The 19,280-nt window shown below is 50.6% G+C and overlaps 1 protein-coding gene across 1 annotated transcript in view; it reads right to left on the reverse strand.

Moving 5' to 3' along the window:
* The window catches only part of LOC146785126 (actin filament-associated protein 1-like 2), a 231,520-nt gene that overhangs the window by 165,567 nt on the left and 46,673 nt on the right, over positions 1-19,280 (reverse strand). The window contains exon 2 of the mRNA XM_085633831.1: positions 3,489-3,617. Within this exon, the coding sequence (XP_085489957.1) occupies positions 3,489-3,617 (129 nt within the window). The remainder of the gene's footprint in view (positions 1-3,488; positions 3,618-19,280) is intronic.

Raw genomic sequence — 19,280 nt, forward strand, 5'->3', positions numbered from 1 at the left:
ATGCCGAAGACGTCTGTCCCAATAGGCGATTACCCCGACTTGTGTTCCCTACACCTGGGACATTGAGGAGAACCATTATGCTCTCTTTGGGACCAAGATCCAGATTCACAAAATTGTTGGTGTGCCCAAGTCCCCAGTCATAGGGGCAGGTTTATGGAAGCTAAATGCCACTTGTAACCCTCTGGATGCTTGCATTCAGGTGCCCGATGGTTAACGGAAAGGACCAGTGAACCAACATTTGTCTCAGACTCTAAGCCTTATGATAAGTCAATTGTTTAATACTTTTGCACAGTTCCAACCAATCCGCACTAGACCCCAAGCTTCACCCCCTTGATACAAGAAAGCAGGAAACAAGTCCTAAAAAAAATAAGTGGTGGTCTAATTAATAAAGAAAGAAATGTGACTTCTTCATTGGAAGGTCTGCGCAACCATATCATGCTTCCTATGTAGTAACTAAGGCACAAACCACAATGCAGTCAAATAAAATATATGATCTACAATGTTGGTTTTTCATGTTCCAGTTCATCTATCTGTCATTGCAAACCAGCAAATGTTCGCGGCAATACTAGCATACATTTAAAAAACATAAAGCATGCATCTATAATCATTCAACAATGTCTGACATGCACTAAAGTAGAAAGAAATGCAAAGTTTGCTTTAGGAAGGAAGCCCAGCAGTGCTGACATCCTTTATAGTCGAAACTCAACAGGTTATTGTCAGCGATGACGTGTCATGTCAGATGCACCTATTTATGATACTTTATGGAGAGGATGCCATGGGACACGAGTGCAGTTTTACATGCTCGGATCTCAGAGGTTTGGATCATGTTATGTTTTGATTAGAACCTTGGAACAGTCTCTTGACTGAACATGAGTTATCCAAAAAAAACTAATATCACAAATAAAACTGTGGAAAGAACATCTAGATGTAGAGTAACTTGTAAATAACATGTAACTTACACACATATTTAGGGGTATTTTACCAAATAAATGATTCCAAATGAAAAGATTTTTAAGAGGCTGTAAATCTAGTGGTTAAATTGAAATGGTTTGTTTTTCAATGTGTAATACAAATATTCTACCTGTAATTGGGTAATGCTTTAGTAATAACGCTCTCTAAAGTGAGGTGGCTTGCAAATGCAGCTTTATGTGTATCTACACCTCCCTGCAGCACCCTTTAGATATGCTACTCACCCTTAACATCAGGTTTACAGAAAAGAGACACTGCAATGCAGCGAGCAGGAGACGTTCCCTCATCCCTTCCTTTGCTTCCAGTGCTTTGTCGCTCAGCCAGGTCTGACCAGGATAAACAATGCAAAGGTCCTGGCTGGTCTCTGGGACTCCATTACATGAGTTATTTGTGAGGCCTAAGCTCAGAGATCCCCTATAACCAGGCGCCTGTGCCCACAGTTAGGGTCATCGACTGCAAGACTACAGGGAACAGCATATGCACTGGTAACCTAAAGCCAGATGACATCAGTGAGGGTGTCGTTTTAATGCATGGGCAAAGTGGGCAGTGGCCCAGGGCCCCAGTCTTTCAGGGGGCCCCAAGACAGAGTCAGCTCTGTTCTCCAGAATTTTGCCCTAATGACCTTGAATATTTCTTAAACAGATTGTTTTAAATACTGTTTTCCTTTAATTTATTTTTTATGCATCTGATGTGTGAGAGTCTAGTACAGCCATTTTGCAGAGAAATGTTGTGTTTATGTTTCATGCAATGTACATAAAACGAGTTTCTTTTAGATCAAAACAAGGCCTCACATATACGAAATGTGAGGGCGTCACAGCGATTATTTGCAGTAATATTGGTGAGCTGCTGCTGTGTTACAATATTGAAAACACACATACCTATCCCTGAATATTAGATGTAAACACATTTAGGGCATTTTTTTTGAGAGGTGACACATCGCTGTGTGAAAACAGGGATGCGTCACTTCTAAGTGTGCCCTCCTTGAGACATGATGGATGCATCATATTTACTGTATGATGCATCATGTCGCAAGGAGTCACATGTACGTCAGTATTTCTGAAGTATCTGTAGGCGCAAAAGTGATGCATTGCTGGGGTGTGTCTGAAAATAGACGCAACTCCAGCAATGTGTCCTTTCACATGGGTCAAGCCCCATGTGAAAGGGCCTGCATCAGTCTTACGCCTGCTGTGAGGCAAGTGTAGGATACTGACATCCTAGAAGTGGCGCACTGAGTTCTCATAGATTTCAATGCGCCACTTCTACGAGTCTTTTGCGGGGGAACACCCACCCTGCATACATTATACCTGACGCAGGTATAATGTTGTGCAGGGGTTTACAAAGTGACGCATCTGCCTAGATGCATCACTTTGTAAATAGGGTGCAACATGGCACATTTTTTACGCTGCCGGTGCGTCACAAAAAGTGACGCACCAGCTGCATAAAAGTGAAGCAAGGTCTCATAAATAAGGCCCTTAGAATTTGGACAAGTGTTCCTTTGCACTGTCAGGGACCTAATTGGATCATAAATTCAAAGCTGTTCTGAACAGGGGCCCCCAAAATATGTTTGGCCCAGGGCCCCCAAAATCCTTAAGATGTCCCTGCAGCAGCGGTTCCTCCATGAGAGCGGAGGAGCGCTCCCCTCCCCCCACTGCTGCCCAGAAAGCTGGAAAAATAAAATGATAATAAAAGGATTTTATTACCATTTTATTTTTACGGCTTTCTTCCGAACGGCGCAGGCAGGGCAGAGCAAGTGAGTCATTGCTGCTGATTGGCAGCAATGACGAGTGGCTCCTTCAGTATGAATTGCGCATGTCGGTTTGGCCGGCTACCTTGCTACGGCCAAACCGACTTGCGCAACTCAAACTCTTCAACAGGGTTGGAGAGCAGGCACAGTCCTTCAGTGCTCAGCGGAGTGCTGAGGCAGTCTGCCTTAGCCAATCCAGACGCTTCACTTATGCAGCATGAGAGAAGTGTCTGGATTGGATAAGGACTTGTGGGAGCTGTGGGACATCGTGCTCGGAGGAGTCTGAAGCCGGGGACTGGTCAACACCAAGGACGTGCTGCAGGCTAAGGTAAGTGAAACCTTTTTTCATTTTTGAATGTTTATGTTTGTTTGTATGTTTTTAATTGTATTTATATCGACTCACCATTTTTGTGGGTCACCAACCGCCACTGGGGTACCATCAATGAATCTGAAGACACTAACAAGAGCAACACATCCTATTGAAGTCTGTGGCACGTCATGTATCCCTCATCTCCACGTACTCAAATAGGTTGGTGGTTAGTCAAAGGTCTAGCCCTATAGCCCTCATTTCGAGTAGTATGGAGTGGTAATTCTGCAAGTGTTCTGCTGAATTACTACCCACACAATTACAGGTTTTACGGGGTGCAGAGATGCACCCAGTTAAAACGCGCCTTTCCACTCACATTTTAACCCCCTTTTTCGCTCACATTTTCCTCCTGCTGAAAGGTCCTTCCCACTTCAACGATCTAGGAAAGGCCTGACACCTGGCACGTACCTGGTGAATCTTGTAACCGGCCCAGAAGCTCAGCCATGCTTTCCTTCTTCATCCGTGCCTCCAAACTCAGCTTCTCCTGGTCCAACACCAGCAGGAAGGCGTGCAGGTCAGACAGAAGGCGGTCCAGATCTAAGGGAGGGACGAAGAGGCAACAGGTCAAAGGAGTCCCAAGGAAGAGAGTTCAAAGAAGTCCAGAGCACAGAGGTCGAGGAAGTCCAATGGGCAGATGTAAAGGACGCCCAAAGGACAGAGGCTGAGGGAAAAAGAGGGATGAGAGGTCAGGGATGAGAAATCTTGAAAGGCACAGGTTTGATAAGGGAGGATGGGTAAATAAATCAAGCAAGAGCACAGCTGGAAAGAAGCACTCTATGACAAAGGGCATAGGTGGTCAGATGATCTACAGTGGCACAAGGCACAGTTAGACCAATGATCTGAGTGACACGAGGTACAGCAGGGCACATACTCAGTGATGCCAGATACAGCTGGACAGATGTTCAGTGACAGAGAGCACAAATGGACAGGCACTTTCAGTGATATAGGGCACAATAGAGTAGACTCTCAGGGATAAAGGGTGCAAAATGAAGAGATGCCAGTGATACAAGGCACGGCTGGATGGATGCTCTATGCTCCCTGCACAGAACACAGCTGTGCAAATGCTCGCTGTCATATAAGACTCAGTTTGATTGATGTTTTTTTTCTTTTAGTTTCTCGGTGATCAGGTAAAATTGAAGAGCGGGTCTCAATGATGCAAGCCACACTGCTAACCGTGCTAGAGTGCGCTTCTACTGCGCAGTAACCAACATATAAGTACCACACTGCATCTGATTGCACCCAAAACGTTCAGTCCTCCTGCGAGTGCTTACCTTCATCTTCCACTGCCATGTTTAACTCAACATCGTTCTCCTCTATTTCAATGTACACGTTCATAGTTTAAATTAACATCCTTCTAAAGTACATGTGCACCACTACTGCACTCCTGACACTTAGTAACTTCACACTCAAGACCAAAAACCATCAGCAGGAGATCCTAGGCGAGCAACCCCCTTACGCATAAATAGCCGCATACACAGCCTTCTTACGTCACAGGCTCTCTGTCAAACCACACCTTCACTTAGAGGGTAGTCACTGCCCCACTTCAAACTCCCTACCCCCCAGTCTCAATTCTAATAATCAGTAAAAAAACAAATCTGCTCCAAACTCATAAAAGCACATACACTGACCTTGCCTCCTGACACAGACATTGCCCCTAACCAATGAAATCCTGTGTTCAAAATTCTAGACCTTCTACCCCTTTGGCACCTTTAAACATTCAACCCGCAGCCTCATCGCCAGCACCTTAAAGCCCAAGTGCAAAGTCACTCACAATATTGAGGGGACCTATGCATGGAACATTATCCTGTTACTGATAGACTCTCACTTCCATCATCTAAGCCCTTGGCCAAGACAATCCGCCCACCAAGATCTCATCTTATTCCTCCTTGGACAAACATGACAAAAGGGCTCAGGTGGGAGACAGCTGTACCCTACAGCACATGGACACAGGGATACTTAGTGGCATGCTATATGGCTAAGCACAGCCCCCTGACACTCCGCTGGGCCCGCTGATAACCACACAGTAGGGCATTCTTGTGAAGTTGAAGCAAACAGAGTATGTAAGTATGGGAAGCATGTGTGCATACATGTGTATATGTGTGCATGCACATAAGGGTGTGACATCAGCTTTGCCTTGTGTGGATATGTGGTGTGTGAGCATTTGTGACTGCTGATGTTGAAAGGATGATGAAGGTCTGAGACAGTCTCACTCAGCTTACAGAAAGATAGTGATCTCATGCATAATGGTGGTCCTGTCATAAAGTTGCCACACGTGGCATTCTTACCATAGTGTGGGCCATTTGGGTCACTATCCATGACATAATTGGTAGCCATCTCCACAAAAGTGGTGGTCCTGTCATAAGGTGATCATACTGATCAAAAGGGGAGATATAGGCTGTCACTTTATTAAGACTATAACACAAAGGTCAAAGACTCTTGTGGACCCAGTGTGTTTACCCCTCCCCATGCCTTCCTCTTATGTGCTACTTTAAGACACTTAGCACTTGTCCTCTCTAGCTCGATGAATGCCTACGAATTCTTTTTCGTTTATTCTAAGCACAGGACTTTGCAGTAAAATGTTTCCTTTCCTTGAACTTGGTAATCTAAACCTCTTCAATTGTAAATCATAGTCACTTTTCTGTTCCTGTGGTGAATCCACACGTGAATTTATTAACAAGAGGCCTACTGGAGTCCTTGCTTCCATTTCCTTTAACCTATCCAGCACAATTATTTCAGCCACTGCTAGTAATTCCTTGAGATTACTGTAGGCAATTCAAAACAATAACTGAGTTACCTCATTCCTGCTCAGTAGTTGGAATCCTGACAGTATTCCTGAAATAGTAGTTATCTCAGGGTCTCCCTCTCAAATGCAGCTCCCCTACAGACAAGGGAGGTTGGTCACTAAAATACACCTACAGTTTCTGGAACATTTGACGTCTTCCAGGATAACTCAGAGAGAAGCCCCGAGTAATTCACAAATATATATTACCCCAGAAGCTAGCTATATGAAGGCTTATTTCAGGATGCATGTAAACCTTTGGATCTTGGCCTCAGCGCCTTTTCTACTTTTTGACTTACTCCTACCTCTTCAGCCTCCTACTCCCAATTGTCTCTCATTCTCTTCAAGTCTACACGAACATTCTGTTGATGACATCACAGGTGTGGTGCTAGCCAGACTTCTGCACAAGAGCAGACACTAAGACGTTTCTCATACCGACAAAGAAAGTGTAGACACTGAGACATGCAACTCCTATCTGCTGAAGAGTCCACTGCTGCAGTAAAGGTGGTTCGGACTAAACACCAACAAAATAAGTGTACCAGCATTACTTCTAGTATGACATGTGCCCCATGGTATACAATGGAATTTGTACACGCACAAGGGTTACACTAAGATGAAAGAGACATGAGGGTACAAGGAGGGTTATTTCACTGGGTTAAGTGGTCTGAGACACAGGAATCGCCTAGGTGGCCTATGCCAAGCTTTAAAAGCTGAAGACCTCATATTGGGTTTCCCAGCTCACGGAGGGTTGCAGCTCACAGTTGGGTCCGTGGAGAATTCAGGGGTAAGAACCATTCTCATATTGTTTCAGGATTTCATGAGGCAACATTTTGTGGGATTGTCTTAACTGAGGGTCCAGTTCTGTACACTGACCTGTTCTGCACCATTTCATGCCACTTTATGCCACTACACTCTATGACACTCTACTCTGCACCACTGCACTCTACACCAGTCCACTCTACGCCACTCTACTCTACATCACTCTACGCAACTGCACTTTATGCCACTCTCCTCATCTCTGCACCACTCCACGCCACGGCACTCTAGGTCACTGCACACAGCCTCTCTGAACTCTACTCTGCACCACTCTACACCACTGCACTCTCCGCCATTGCACTTTATTCCACTGTACTGTATTACACTCTACTCTATGCAACTCTTGTCTGCACCACTTCATGCCACTTTATGCCACTGCACTCTATGACACTCTCCTCTGCACCACTCTACACTATGCCACTGCACGCTATGCCATTGCACTCTACACCTCTGCACTCTATCCCCCTTCACTGTACGCCATTACACTCTACTCTACGCCACTGCACTCAACACCACTGCACTTTACGGCACTCTACTCTGCACTCTACCCCACTCTACTCTATGGCATTGCACTCTGCACCACTCTACATCACAGCACTCTATTCTGCACCACTCTACTCTGCGCCACTGAACTCTATGCCACTCTACTCTGAACTACTCTACGTCACTGCACTTTATGCCACTGCACTCTACTCTGCACCACTCTATACCGCTCATCTCTACTCTGCACCGTTCTACCGTATGCCACTGAACTCTACTCTGCACCACTCTAAGCCACTGCACTTTACTCTGCACCACTGCAATCTACGCCACTCTACTCTACTCTGCACTACTGCACTCTATGCCTCTGCACTCTACCCGACTCCACTCTATGAAGCTCTACTCTACGCCACTTTACTCTATGCCACTCTACTCTACTCCACTCTACTCTACACCCCTGCACTCTACAAAATCACGCTCTCCTCTGTGCCACTGCACTCTACACCACTCTACTCTACTTTGCATTACTCTAATCTATGCCACTGCATTGTATACTACTCTACTCTATACCAATGCACTCTACACCACTCTACGCCACTCTACTTACTCTGCACAACGTTACCCCAGTGCACTATATGCTACTCTACTCTGCATCACTCTACGCCACTGCACTTTACACCAGTCCACTCTTCGCCACTCTACTCTTCACCACTCTCACACTCTACTCTATGCCACTCCACGCAGTGCCACTCTATGCCACACTACCCCATTTCACTCCATGAAATGCCACTCTACTCTACACCACTCTACTCTACACCACTCTAAGCCGTTCTACTCCACTGCACTCTACGCCTGATCTTCACTCTATGCCACTCCACAACACACTACTCCAAGAGAGGATGTGGTCTGACGGCTAGATTGCCGACTTTGGTGCTGGAAACCAGGGTTCGAGACTCTGGGTCGAGTCCAAATCCTGTGATTCTGAGCAAATCACTTAATCTCCCTGTGCCTGAATGTGTCCTTGTGTAACGTAACCAGTGTTCATGTAAAGCACTCCAATACCTTCGGGTCGAGTTTGCGCTATATAAATCTGTATAAAAAAAAAAATGACACTCCACTTCACGCCACTCCACTCTACGCCACTCTAGTCTACCCACTATTGAATACTAGTCCACTCTATGCCACTGCACTCTGCACCACTATACTCTACTCCACTCTATGCCACTCCGCTGTACGCCACTCCACCACTCTACGCCACTGCACTCTGCACTACTCTACTGTACACACTTCTACTCTACGCCACTCCACTCTCTGCCACTCTACGTCACTCCAAGCAACTCTGTGCAACTCCAAGCCACTCTACTGCACTCTGTGCCACTCCACACCACTCTATGGCATGCCGCTCCATTCCACTCTACTCCACTCCACGCTGCCTACTACATGGCTAAAAGACACTGGCAAAGCCAATAGCTCTCGCATAGGTGGAACCTATTAGCTTTGTCAATGCTTTTTATACTGCATACCAGCAATACTCTGCAGGAAGCAGATGTTTAGTTGTTAGAAAATTAGAAAATTGTATCAGCCCCATTGTAAGCATTTGCTTTCATAAAACACACACCAACAAGTCGAACATATCAACTCCTTATGGAAACCCACAAACTCCAATCTATCTCTCAAGGCATGGTTCCTTTGCACTGGCTGCCCATTACAAATCACAAAGACTTTAAGGCCCTCTGCACTGCCTTTAAGGCAGTGCATAATGTAGGATCCCCAGTATCTAAAACAACGCTTCCAATGGTATGTTCCCAGCAGATCACTTAAATCATCATCAGCTCACAACCTAAGCGTTTCCAAATTTAAAAGATCTAACTGGTGGGCGGGAGCTTCATCACTTGCACTGCCAGGCTTTGGAACTCAATGCCTCTTCATCTTAAAGTAAAAACTGACCTGCTCGCCTTCCGGAAAGCTCTTAAAACATGGCTTTTTAACAGTTAAATTAAGTTAATAGCATTATCAAACTTCTGTTGGATTGCGCCCTATCTCCAGAGTTATAGAGCCTAGACACCTCAGGCTAGTAGTGCGCTTTATAAATTCAATTTTCATTTATTTTTCATCTTTAAATGTTACATATGAGCATTCAAAGTATGAGTGAAGAAGACCCATCCGCATCATCTGACATCTGTGTGAGTCTTCCATAGGTCACGAATCTCTCTTCATTCAAGAACATTAAGGACACAAGACCCTTGTTGGACAGGCCACACGAAGGGCTTGCTCCCTCCCCGCACGACAGGGCCTGAGCTCCGGCCCACCAGGCATAACCCACGAAAAGCACCTGTACCCCGTCTCCCGACGGATCTTCTGCCCTCGGACCTCTACTCATCACGGGGCCCAGCCCCACCGGCTCCCCCGGCCGGTTCAAGCCGCCATCTTGGGCCCTGCACCACGAGGCCGCGTGGCCTCGGCCCGACCCTAACCCCGGGCCTGGCCGGCCCCGACATCCCGGCACCACCCTCCACCCAGGAGGTGAGCGGACCACTTGGCAGGTCAATGGGAGAACGAAGTGCCAAGAGCTCTTCCCCCGCCAGGTGCCGATCGCCTCCAGCTCCCCCAGGCGCTGGCTCCACCCCCTGCTGGGTGTCTGGGCACCTTCATCCCGGGCCCTCCGACCTCCAAGTGCGAGGGTCCGGACATCAAAGGGCGCCTGCCCTATAACTGGGGCAACTCCGGAGCAGGAAGGCAGTTGTATCCTGGAGTCGAGAGACACCGAGAGAACTCAGCCTTGACGGACTACTGGCGCTGCCGTAGCCCGCTCTTGTGAACCATCGTCCTGCCTGCTGGCGCTGCCGCGGCCTTCTGCAACATCCATCCTCGTCGGGACCTGCTGGCGCTGCCGCGGCCCGTTGTAACGACCATCCTCGTCGGGACCTGCTGGCGCTGCCGCGGCCCGTTGTAACGACCATCCTCACCGGGACCTGCTGGCGCTGCCGCGGACCGTACATCGACCATCTTTCCGGGACCTGCTGGCGCTGCCGCGGACCGTGTACCGACCATCTCAACCGGGACCTGCTGGCGCTGCCGCGGCCCGTACCAACTAAACCACCGAGCTCGAGGATTGTGAGCTAGTCATCATCTCATCCGAATTACCTGACTGGTAACCAGACTGTCCCGCTACCCCTTACCCTGCTTTGAGAGACTTGAATCGAGGGGACCCCTGAGTCCAGACCTCCTTGTACCATTCAACCGTACCTTAAGAAGTGCTTATAAAGAACACTGAACCTTATCCGTGTGTGGTATCTGTCTGTGGGGGGGAAGTTACTTGTCTGTACGATCGCTGGAGACGGCTCTCCCCGGAGACCTCTCCTCCTGACCCCGGCCGACCCTCCCGGTCCGTCTACCCTTTCTAACATTGGTGGCCAGCGGCGCGATCCGAATCAACGCGTAATCGTACAGAGAGTAGCTCACCCCACGACAAAAACACGATGTCAGCCAAAGATAGCAGCTCCACCGAGAAATTCCAAATGGATAAATTAGAAGAATACAACCACCGCGAACTGAGACAATTCTGCATAGAACTTGGCATTGCTACCACCGGCCTGAGTACCAAGGATGATCTAAAGCACGCCCTAGAGTCGTGGACAGAAACTAGGGTCGCCGGACCCTCCGACCAAAGCAGCATCACACCAGAGGGGAACGCCACGGCTCCCGAGGAGCGGGGAACGGGCCTCTCGCAGGAGGAGATCCGAGAAAGAGAAAGAACCCGATTGCACGAGTTGGAAATGGCACGACTCAAGATGGATGGGGAACTCAAGTTAGCTGAACAGAAACTCAACCTCGAGCATATGCGGCTCCGAGAGGAACGAGAAGAGAAGCAGAGACAGAGAGAGCTGGAGGAGAAAAAAATAACGCTCGAGCACGAGCGCCAACTAGCGGAGATAGAACTTCGGAAACAGAATAAAGAACTGGGGGTGCCTGAGCGACCACACACCCCGGGGCCAATCGAGAAAAAAGTCCACATCCCCAAGGATGTTGTCCGCGAGTATGTCCGAGAAGACGACATACAACAGTGGTTTAAAGCCTACGAGATCGCCATGACCTCCCACCGGATCGACCGGAGTGATTGGGGAGCCGGACTATGGGGGAGGTTCGTCAACGAAGGCCGCGATGCCCTATTGCAGCTCCCAGATCACCAAATGTCGTCCTACGACCACATGAAGGCTGCCCTCCTCACCCGCTACGGCCTCACACCCGAGATGTACCGCCAGAGGTTCAGAGATTGCACCCGGATCCCAGGTACAACTTGGGTAGAATACGTGAACTATTTCAGCCGTGCCTTCGAGGGTTGGATCAAGGGGAGCCATGTCACCACCTACGAACAACTCTTTAACCTTATGGTATGGGAGCACCTGTCGAACAACTGTTTCGTCGAGCTCAGGCAGCACCTCCTCGACAGTAAGCTGACTGACCCCCGGCAGCTCGCCGCCGAAGCTGACCGATGGGAAAGCACCCGAGTGGGCCGGAGGGGGCCACACGAACAGAACAGAAGCAACCAAGGCCAGCACCGTCCTCGGGGAGGAGGAGGGGGCCAGGGGCGAGGGAGAGACGCCTTGCCAGCAACACCCATGGCCAGCACCCCGCCTCCGGCCGGCCGGGGCAACCCCCCGTGGCGTCCTGGGGTCCGAGCCAACGTCACGTGCCACCGATGCCAGCGAGTCGGCCACTACGCCAATGACCCGAGCTGCCCGCAGAACCAAACACCCAAGCCCCGCCAGGTAGCTGCCGCCGCCCTGGGGGAAGAGCGATTATCGGAGGAACCAGAAGAGTATGAGCCGGCCCAGCAAGAGTGGGAACCGGCCGCCATGGTCCTGGCGTGCTTAGGGGGAAGAGACATGGTCCCGCGGGCTCCCCTACCCGCTAACACCAGGAAATACGGTCAGTGGGTGACCATTAATGGACAGCGAGCCGAGGCCTTGCGTGACACAGGCGCCAGTGTGACGGCCGTCCGCTGTCACCTGGTGAAGCCCGAGCAGATCCTGCCGAACATTCTCTGCCCAGTCCGCTCGGCAGACAACTCTGAGAGTATGTGTCAAATGGCCTGCGTCCCATTCGAATGGGGAGGGGTCTCCGGCCTGTTGAAGGTGACGGTCCGGGACGATGCCCCCGTGGACTGCCTCCTGGGGAATGACCTCGAGAGTTCCCCGTGGGCCACCGTTGAGAGAAGAGAGCACCTGGGGATGCTGGGCCTCCCGGACTGGGCCTGCATAACCACCCGGTCCATGGCCGCCCGTGCCGTCCCCCGATCAGAAGAACCGGAATGGCCAGCACCTCCGCCCCCGGTCGCCCCAGTAGAAGACAACGACGAGGCCAGCCTCCCAGACCCGACGACCGAAGGGGACGCGCAACCCCAGGACCTTCCTGACCTGGCTCAGTGGCGTCAAGAAGGGGGGCCCACCCAAGAACAGTTCCGCCAGGAACAAAAGACCTGTCCCTCCCTCGAGGGACTCCGCCAACAAGCCAGCGCCCAGAACGCAGGGGACTCCACCGGAACTCACTGGGTCTACTGGGATAACGACCTGCTATACAGCGAGCAAAGAATCGCCGAGCTGGGGGCCGGTCGAGTACTGGTGGTACCTCTCCGCTTCAGAGACTTTCTGCTCAACCTGGCCCACGATGTCCCCCTGGCTGGACACCTGGGCCAGGACAAAACGTACAGCCGCCTAGTGACCCACTTTTTCTGGCCGAAAATGAGGAACGACGTCCTGAACCACTGCCGATCTTGCCCCACATGCCAAGCCAGCGGGAAGAGTGGTCGGAAGCTGAAAGCCCCTCTGCAACCCTTCCCTGTGGTCACCACCCCGTTCGAGAGGGTGGGGATAGACATTGTGGGGCCTCTGGACCCCCGCACGGCACAAGGACACAGGTTCATCTTAGTACTGGTGGACCATGCCACCCGCTACCCCGAGGCGGTGCCCCTACGGACCGTGACAGCTCCGGTGGTTGGCCGGGCCCTAATGGGGATCTTCTCCCGGGTAGGCTTCCCCCGAGAAGTCGTCAGCGACCGAGGCACGAACTTTATATCCAAATACATGAAGTCCCTCTGGCAACAATGCGGGGTCACCTACAGATTCACGACCCCCTATCACCCCCAAGGGAACGGACTAGTGGAGCGTTTTAACCGCACTCTCAAGGGGATGATTGGGGGATTGGAAGAGCCCCTCCGTCGCCAGTGGGATGTACTACTCCCGTGCCTCCTCTTCGCCTACCGAGAAGTTCCCCAGAAGTCCCTCGGTTTTAGCCCTTTCGAACTCCTGTACGGGCACCCTGTGCGAGGGCCCCTCAGCCTAGTAAAAGAAGGTTGGGAGATGGCCCCCCTAAAGACCCCTCCAGACGTCTTCAAATACATCCTGGCCCTACGCAATCAGACCCGGCGCTTCAGAGAGATGGCCAAGGCGAACCTCGAGGCCAGCCAGGAGGACATGAAGAGGTGGTATGATCACAATGCCTCCTCCGTTGAGTTCGAGCCTGGACAACAAGTATGGGTGATGTCCCCCACCGAACCATGTGCCTTGCAAGATAAGTGGACGGGCCCTTCAAAGTGGTCGAGCGCAAAAGCCCCGTCACTTACCTCATCGACCTGGGGACCTCCCGGAACCCCCTTCGGGTCCTCCACACCAACCGACTCAAACCACACTTTGTGCGCTCAGAACTCAGCCTCCTGATGGCTACGGACAGTGGGGCCGAGGAAGACTCCGAACCCCTCCCGGATCTTCTGAAGACTCAGGAGAATGACGGCTCCGTGGACGGGGTCCGGCTCTCTGACGCCCTCACTGTGGAGCAACGCCAGGGCTGCCGGAACCTCCTGCTGCAGTTCGCTACCCTGTTCTCCCTCACCCCCGGGGTCACCCCTTGGTGTTTGCACGACGTGGACACCGGGGACAGTCCCCCTGTCCGACACCGGGCCTACCGCGTACCAGATCGGGTACGGGCCTGCATACAGGAGGAAGTGGCCAAGATGCTCACAATCGGGGTCATCGAGCCCTCGGACAGTCCCTGGGCCAGTCCGGTTGTATTGGTTCCCAAAGCCGCTGCCCCCGGCACCGCACCTGAACTGAGATTCTGCGTCGACTACCGGGGCTTGAACGCTGTCACCCGGACCGACGCTCATCCGATTCCCCGAGCAGACGAGCTGATCGACCGGCTGGGGGCCGCCCGCTACCTTAGTATCTTCGACCTAACAGCGGGCTACTGGCAGATCGGCCTCACACCCAGGGCTCAGGAACGGTCAGCCTTCTCTACCCCCGATGGCCACTACCAATTCAAGGTCATGCCCTTCGGCATGAAGAATGCCCCCGCCACGTTTCAACGCCTCGTGAACCAGGTCCTGGCGGGGCTCGAAGAGTTCAGCGCTGCCTACCTGGACGATATCGCCGTATACAGCAGCCGCCACTGGCCCGACCACCTCCGTCACCTCCAAGAGGTCCTACAGGCCCTCCAGCGGGCCGGCCTCACAATTAAGGCCGGCAAGTGCCAAATTGGCCAAGGGTCTGTGACCTACCTTGGGCACCAAGTGGGAAGCGGGCTGGTGGCCCCGCTACAACTTAAGATTGCTGCCATCCAGTCCTGGCAGCCCCCCGTCACCCAGACCGAGGTCCGAGCCTTCTTGGGGCTCACCGGCTACTACCGGCGGTTCGTGAAGGACTACGGCAGCATCGTGGGGCCCCTCACGGGTCTCACGTCCAAGAACCAGCCGAAGCGGATTAACTGGACCCCCGATTGTCAAGCGGCCTTCGAGAAGCTGAAGGCCGCCCTGTGCACCGCCCCTGTGCTCCAGGCCCCCGATTACAGTCGGGAATTCGTGGTACAGACCGACGCCTCCGACCACGGCATCGGAGCCGTCCTTTCTCAGTTAAACCCCGAAGGTCATGACCAGCCGGTGGCCTTCATCAGTCGACGTCTCCTGGCCCGAGAACAGCGCTGGAGCACCATCGAGAGGGAGGCCTTCGCAGTGGTGTGGGCCCTCAAAAAGCTCCGGCCCTATCTCTTCGGTACCCACTTCCGGGTACAAACCGACCATCGACCCCTGCAGTGGCTGATGCAGATGCGGGGGGAGAACCCAAAACTCTTGCGCTGGTCCATTTCCCTGCAGGGAATGGACTTCACTGTGGAGCACCGACCAGGCCAAGACCACGCCAACGCGGATGGCCTGTCCCGCTTTTTCCGCCTCGACGAAGAGAGTCCCCAAGGAGATGGGTGACTCTCCCCGCCTTCAGCTGGGGGGGACGCATGTTGGACAGGCCACACGAAGGGCTTGCTCCCTCCCCGCACGACAGGGCCTGAGCTCCGGCCCACCAGGCATAACCCACGAAAAGCACCTGTACCCCGTCTCCCGACGGATCTTCTGCCCTCGGACCTCTACTCATCACGGGGCCCAGCCCCACCGGCTCCCCCGGCCGGTTCAAGCCGCCATCTTGGGCCCTGCACCACGAGGCCGCGTGGCCTCGGCCCGACCCTAACCCCGGGCCTGGCCGGCCCCGACATCCCGGCACCACCCTCCACCCAGGAGGTGAGCGGACCACTTGGCAGGTCAATGGGAGAACGAAGTGCCAAGAGCTCTTCCCCCGCCAGGTGCCGATCGCCTCCAGCTCCCCCAGGCGCTGGCTCCACCCCCTGCTGGGTGTCTGGGCACCTTCATCCCGGGCCCTCCGACCTCCAAGTGCGAGGGTCCGGACATCAAAGGGCGCCTGCCCTATAACTGGGGCAACTCCGGAGCAGGAAGGCAGTTGTATCCTGGAGTCGAGAGACACCGAGAGAACTCAGCCTTGACGGACTACTGGCGCTGCCGTAGCCCGCTCTTGTGAACCATCGTCCTGCCTGCTGGCGCTGCCGCGGCCTTCTGCAACATCCATCCTCGTCGGGACCTGCTGGCGCTGCCGCGGCCCGTTGTAACGACCATCCTCGTCGGGACCTGCTGGCGCTGCCGCGGCCCGTTGTAACGACCATCCTCACCGGGACCTGCTGGCGCTGCCGCGGACCGTACATCGACCATCTTTCCGGGACCTGCTGGCGCTGCCGCGGACCGTGTACCGACCATCTCAACCGGGACCTGCTGGCGCTGCCGCGGCCCGTACCAACTAAACCACCGAGCTCGAGGATTGTGAGCTAGTCATCATCTCATCCGAATTACCTGACTGGTAACCAGACTGTCCCGCTACCCCTTACCCTGCTTTGAGAGACTTGAATCGAGGGGACCCCTGAGTCCAGACCTCCTTGTACCATTCAACCGTACCTTAAGAAGTGCTTATAAAGAACACTGAACCTTATCCGTGTGTGGTATCTGTCTGTGGGGGGGAAGTTACTTGTCTGTACGATCGCTGGAGACGGCTCTCCCCGGAGACCTCTCCTCCTGACCCCGGCCGACCCTCCCGGTCCGTCTACCCTTTCTAACAACCCTCTTTCTCTATAGTGAAGGAAATGTATTATTTGTGTAATGAGGGATTTGCTGCTTTTAACAGGATCAGGCAGGCTGATATCGACTCAGGTTACCACCACTGTCTGCTTGAAGATGGGAAGTAGGTGAAACTGGAGAACACTGTTATGGCTTTGCCAATGCTAGTTGAATGGAATTCTAACTATGTCATATTTCACATAGGTAATGTTCCCTATTCTGGATGGTTGGGGGTTGAAGTTAGAACCTGGTCTGGCAGTTGGATGCCGGGTCGAGGTTCGTGAGGGTTGTACTTTTGAACTGAGAAATAAATCCTTCAAGAATCATCATGGCTGGATGTCTTCTATTATCTTAACATTGGCGACGATTTTTACTGGTAACAACCCTACACGAAGGAAATTTGGAAACGAACCTACGCGAGACAAAAGAAAAAACGGAGTTGCATATCTACATATAAATCTACTATTGAATGTTGTTACTCGGTGACGCTTCCTCGGTGAATATCTAAGTCTAAGTGTCAGATTTCATGCCTTCCAGGATTGTCCGTATTACCTCATGACATATTGAATTTGGAAACGGATGATAAAATACAACGCATGTGAAGGTACTGTGCTCTACAACGAGACGAGAGAGTGGAGATCTGACATGGAGTAAGACATTTTATTCATTGGAGGTTTATGCGTACTACTTGAATGCTATTAGCTCTGGAACTGACCTGTGATCCGGCTGATGCGCACACTATCGAGTGGTGAACAGGAATGATGACGCATCTGTAAATCAACCGTCTCTGTGAACCAGTGCATCTTGGGAGAAAACATCTAGTCTGCTTACTTTTCATCTCTCCAACGTGATGACGCACAGACGGCGGCGGCCATTTTAATTCCTCATTCTCTCGTTTTTTGCAGTTTTTGTAGCGTTTTGGTGTAAATTAACGCTGGAGGTGAAGAAACATTACTTGGTGTGAGGTAAATTTACCGGATTTCTTTTTTTTACTTTTGTGCACACAGTGATGCACACACTATTAGGAATGGAAGATATTGAGGATAAAGACTATGTGGCTTATATATAGATAGACATTCATTATTTTTGTTTATCTTTCTTTTGGTTTAGTTTCCATTTTCCTACATATTAACTATTCAGAATCCATTATGGCCACTTCATCGGAACGACCTCATTTTTTGTCTGAGAAGGGCGACCCTGGGTTGCCTTGGAAAAGATAGAAACTGATTTTTGATTCTTACCTGGTGGCCATTGGTGGAGAGAAATTTTCTGCTTTTCGTAAACAAGCCATTCTTCTACACAACTTGGGCATTGAAGGGAGATGTATTTATGAGAGTCTTGATTTGATTGATATAGGTAACGAAGCTGGTGAACCTAACAATGTGTATGATATGTCTGTATTAATGCTGGAGAAACACTTTGGATCACATATTAATGTGGTTTTCGAAAGACACAAATTCTTCTCTAGGGTTCAAAGCAAATCAGAAAAAATTAGTAGTTATGTAGCGGCACTTAAAACGTTAGCTCGTACATGTGATTTTGAACATCTTACGGATTCGTTAATCAGAGATCAAATTGTGAGATGCATTAACAATGTAAAAGTGCAAGAAAAACTTTTGAGTAAAAACCCGAATTTGAAGGATGCTGTCTCTATTGTAGAGGGAATGGAAAATACTAGTATGTGGGTACGTGAGATGCGTGATAAAAAATGTAAAGATAGTGTGGATAAGGAGAGCACAACTACTGAGTCTTCTGTAAATTAAATTAATAGAGTTGATAAACAAGGTGAGAGGAGTTCTGAGAAAAATGGTACACCTATTGGTAAAGATGTTGAAAGAAAATTTGAAAAGAAAAAGGTATACAATCATCCTGATAACAAACCTAATGTGCCCAAATGTTTTAGATGTGGGAGTGAAGGGCATTGGACAAATAGCCCAGGTTGTTTTGCTAGGTTTGCAATTTGTAAGATATGTGGGAAGAAAGGTCACTATGCTCGTGTATGTCGGACAGTGAAACAACAAAATGTGAATTATACTGGTGATGAGATCAGAATAGTTTCCAGTTTACGTGAGGATGGAAGTGTGGATGTTGATCCAATTGAGATGCCTGTGTGTGAGATCACTGTTGGAGGAAAAAAAAAATAGTTTTGGCAGATTCTGGATCACCTTATACAATGATAGGTGACAAGAACTGGTCGGACATATTTGGGTTGGAAAATGTGGAACTACTACCGGCAGACATCAATCCTGTAGGTTATGGTGGTGTTAAGATTGATGTCCTGGGCTATTGTGTCAAGAGAATTCAATTTGAAGATCGTGAGACTGTAGGAAAAGTCTATGTTGCTAAGAGAGGTGATAATCTTCTAGGGTGGAGACATCAGAGGGACATGGGAATCACACTTAACCCTAATAGCAAGCAAAAAGTTATTTTACTTTCTAGAGAGATGTTACCTCATGATATTTGTGAAAGATTTCCTGCCGTCTTTAGCAATAGTCTTGGACTTTTAAAGAACTTTGAACATAAAATAATTTTGAAGAATGGTGCTATACCTTTTGTAGCTAAAGTAAGAAAGGTTCCAAATATGATGATGGGACCATTGGAGGGTGAGTTAAGAAAACTCAGAGAAAGAGGAGTCATTGAAGAAATTGAAAGTTCGGAGTGGTTGGCTCCGGTAGTTTTGGCA

This window comes from Triturus cristatus, chromosome 11 (genome assembly GCF_964204655.1).
Source record: "Triturus cristatus chromosome 11, aTriCri1.1, whole genome shotgun sequence".
Taxonomy (NCBI): domain Eukaryota; kingdom Metazoa; phylum Chordata; class Amphibia; order Caudata; family Salamandridae; genus Triturus; species Triturus cristatus.